The sequence below is a fragment of the Haliaeetus leucocephalus genome, unplaced genomic scaffold, assembly GCF_000737465.1.
Source record: "Haliaeetus leucocephalus isolate CR32 unplaced genomic scaffold, Haliaeetus_leucocephalus-4.0 Scaffold83, whole genome shotgun sequence".
Classification (NCBI taxonomy): Eukaryota; Metazoa; Chordata; class Aves; order Accipitriformes; family Accipitridae; genus Haliaeetus; species Haliaeetus leucocephalus.
In genome coordinates, this window is record NW_010972519.1 from 100,844 (window position 1) to 104,866 (window position 4,023).

At 43.4% G+C, this 4,023-nt stretch overlaps 1 protein-coding gene across 1 annotated transcript in view; it reads left to right on the top strand.

The window, feature by feature from the left end:
• Nucleotides 1-192: 192 nt before the first annotated feature.
• FBXL2 (F-box and leucine-rich repeat protein 2) overlaps nt 193-4,023 on the top strand; it is a 54,387-nt gene continuing 50,556 nt past the window's right edge. The window contains exon 1 of the mRNA XM_010582786.1: nt 193-273. Coding sequence (XP_010581088.1) covers nt 193-273 — 81 coding nt within the window. The remainder of the gene's footprint in view (nt 274-4,023) is intronic.

Below are 4,023 nucleotides of genomic sequence, written 5' to 3' on the forward strand. Positions count from 1 at the left end.
CGCGGGGAGCGAGTGCTGGTCGGGCCGTCTGGGGCGGCCGCGGGGCCGGGCGGCGGGCGGGCCGGCGCCTCAGCCCTGAGGGGAGGGTGGCGGCCGAGGCAGGCGTAGCGTCTGCGCTTGGCGGGCGGGGGTATGCAGGGTATGGGCGTGCGTGCACCGTGGCGGTGCGGATGGGGTGCTGGGCGTGCGGGGATGCGTCTGCGGGGCGGGGGCGACACGGACACGACTGTGGCGGGCTGTGCCGTCCCCCGCTGTAATGGTGGGGAAGTGAGAGTGCGTGTGTCTGTCCGTCCGTCCGGAGCAGGAGGGGCGCGGCGGGGTTGCGTTGTCCCTCCCTATAGCACGGGCGGGAGAGGATATGCCTGCGTGTCTGTGGGTGAGGTGTGACGGGTGTCCTGCCTCCCTGGATAACGCCGGAGCAGCCATGGTTGGAGCCTGCCCGTGTGTAGAGGGGTCAGGTGTGGCGGGGGTGTGTAAGACAGGGGAGATAATGTGTGTATGTATATGTGTGTGTAGAGCGGCTGGGGTGTGGTAGAGGTGTGTCGTCCCCCTGTAGAAAGTAAGGAGGAAGCTCACGCGTGTGTCGATGCACAGAGGGGACGTGGGGTGTTCCGGTGTGGATGCATGGGGTGCTGGGCTATATGCTTATGCATGTGCAGTAGGCCAGGGTGTGGCCGGGGGGGGCGTGTATAGCAGATGTATGGTAGGACGTGAGCGTAATATTACACATCTGCGTCAGTGTGTGTGTGTATCTGCTATGATTTGGGCTTTGGTTATGTGTGTATTGGAGTTGTAGCAGAGATGTGACATTGTGTGCAGGGACATGACATGGCATCGTATGTATGGAGTTGTGTCTCTATACTGCTCTCTGGTATGGGCTTGTGTCTGTGTGTGTGTATATATAGTGAATATTGGGTGTGGCATAATATGTGGTTATTTTTATAGGCATGTATGCTATGGGTGTGGCAAGGGTTATCTGTACCTTTATATGTATGTAGCAGATACAGGGTATGGTATTTTGTGTGTATAGAGTGACAGTTGCTTATACGTGCAAGTACACATAGCTGTGATGGTTTCACGTGTATGCACAGATGCATTTAGGATAGATTTGTGGTATGTGTGCAGTGGGCACGAGGTTTGTTGCATCTCTGTGTAGAGATGGTGTGTCATGGAGCATGTGCGTGTGTGGAGGGTGCAGCAAAGGAGGAAGAGTGCTTGAGGTTTGCTCTGTGGGGAGAGTATGTGGAGATGTGATAAAGTATGTGTATGCAGCGAGTGGCAGGGGAGAGGTGCATCATTGATGTTTGTGAAAGGAACATGACAAGGCGTGTAAGGGGGAGTGAGTAGGGACAGGCACAGCATGTTTGGAAAGGGTATTGGTATGATCCCCGTTTTCAGGTACAACTTAAGTGTCTGATGCCTTATTGCTTTGTAGTGATAGTTTTATACAGGAAGAAGGCATGGTTGCTAGCGCTTCACATGTGGGGAAATTCACAGTGTTTTAAGGCAGAAAACTGCTTTATGTGTGTATTTATGTGTGTGAAATGATAGTAGGTTTCCTGTAGCAAGGTCTGGGGATGGAGCTCAGCCTCACAAAGGTGAGGAGCATATCCCTGTGGTGGTGTAACTTTTCTCTTCTTCCTTTGCATGAAGACTTGTTTGTACTCCTTCTCTTTCTTCTCCTGCACTTTGCCTTCCATTCCTTCCCAATTCTAGCCTATATGTTTTGAACCTAAGCAAAACAACCTTGAAAACTAAAATGTGGAGTAAAAATGCGGATAGACCGTGTGGGATTGCAGTATGCTCCTATGTAGAATCATGTTGGATTTGGTTTGCAAAGGTTTTAGGATGTATCTCTTGCTACAAGGAGGAGTAAACATCAGTGAATGAGGCTGTGGGTGGTGTAGTATTGGTGAAGTGATTATGATGCGACTTAATGTGAAGTAGGACATGTCATTAGTATTCCATCACACATCTTACTACACATCAGAGAAGATACAGTATCTTAAAAGTCAATCGAATAAAATGGATTGATCTCATGTTCTAAATTTAGGAAAAATTACGGACTGAAAAACAAGAAACAAAATATTTATAAACCATTTCACAATATACGTAAATATTTTCCATTTACCAAACTTTAGGTATGGAGTTTTCCTTCATGGTCCATTTTGACATTCCTGATTAGATACCTTTAGCAGTCTAAACTCAGCAGATATAGAATCTGCAGAGAAGCACTGAATTGTTGCTGTAACTGCACAGGTAAAAATCTCAGAAATGATATCAGATAAGCCTTACTGCTGTGCAAATTCTTATAGTGGGCAGTTCCTTAGTTGCATTTGACAGCTGATAAGAAAAGGATGAAATAGTGTCATTTTTTAACTCTTTTTGTATTTTTCAGATATTTTATTCAATGAATGCTTATACCTGAATTGCTCTCTGTTATAGCATTAGTCCCGTTTAGGTTGTTCTTTCCCTCTTAATTCTTCATAGCTGCATAGTTTAAAATTCAGGAAAGGTGAGGAAGGAATTAATTTTGACCAATTAACACCAGACCTTTTAGAACAGGGAGTATCAGTGTTCCTACAAATCAGAAGGACCATTAGCTTATTGCTTGCTTATTTTGACAATAGACTGGACTATTGAGTCATCTTAGTTAGGCATGACAGGGGGCTAGTAGATGTGGAAAGTTTAAAGTAAAAGTCAGATTTTCACTAAAGCATGGCAACTATTTTTAGGTTAGTGTAGAAAAGTAGTACTAGTCTTGGCACTGTGACAATATTGATCTTAATGCCAGTAGAAGGCTACACATTAACAGTACTTAAGCTGTTTTGTCAATTAGAAATCAGAATAACTGCACTAGTTTCATATAAATTGTGATCAACTTGTGTAATAGTTCTGGTAGTGTTTCTACTGAATCAGAAATACACATAAACAGGATATGTTAAGCAGAACAAAACCAGATGAAATTGTGAAACCAAAAAGTTCTCCCTCACAGTTCAGACAGTAGCCTCAAGCTAGTTTAGACAATAGCCACAACATTCACTTGCATTCTTTCTAATAACCTTTTTAGGAAGATGATCCGTATACTTAATAGATTTCTTCATTATTTTTTTTTCTCTTTATGTTTTAGCATAATGCAAAAAATGTTAAGAATTTCTGATCATACTTGAGCTATGCATTTTGGGTGACTTGATTTGAATGTGATAGTGTTGGAGTCCAGCTGTCTTCTGAGCTTTTACAAAACAGCTTTCCCACTTGAACTTAACACGGGCTGGGATATTCTAATTTTTTTTAAAGCTTCTGAGAAGGAAGACTATAAACACAGAGTAACTTCTAAATGGTGAAAGTCGGATTTGCATGCTTAAAAATGCAGGAAGTCTTTATCCACTGTTATAACAAAAAAAGGTACACAAGGCATTTAAAGAGTATAATGATGGCCTTAATTCACAGCATACTGGTATCTCCTCTGTCAATTCCATGTTTATTTTTCAGGATCACGAAATTACTTGTCTGTCTCTATAAAAGTTTAAACTAGTTCTTGAGATTGAAGTTTTTTTACTAATAGTTTATGAAGATCAAACTTTTCTCTGAGACTAATTTTTCAGAAAACGTACTGTGCTATGAATGTCTGAATATCTGCGTATGTAGTGTGATTCTACAACCCTGCATGAAACCAAATGGATTATTTCTGTGATGAGATTAATTTTAATTTGAATACAGTCCCTGTGAATGATCTTGTGGTAGAAGCTGCCTTAGATTCTATTTCAGTATGTCTGTGTAGAGTCTCAAAGTTACTTGAATGGTCAAAGGGTGTTTTGAACGTAGGCTTCTGCAAATTGCATTTGAGTGTCTGACACCTACGGAGGGATTTATTTACCTGGTCAAGAAAAAGGAAGCACAGAATCTGTAAGATGCATAAATTTTGCTGACTCCAATGACCTCCCTCCTATCCCCACCTGGTGTCATGTCATGTCCCTGTCTGTCCGTGTCCGTCCCCCCCCCCCCAAACCCCAAAACCCCAGC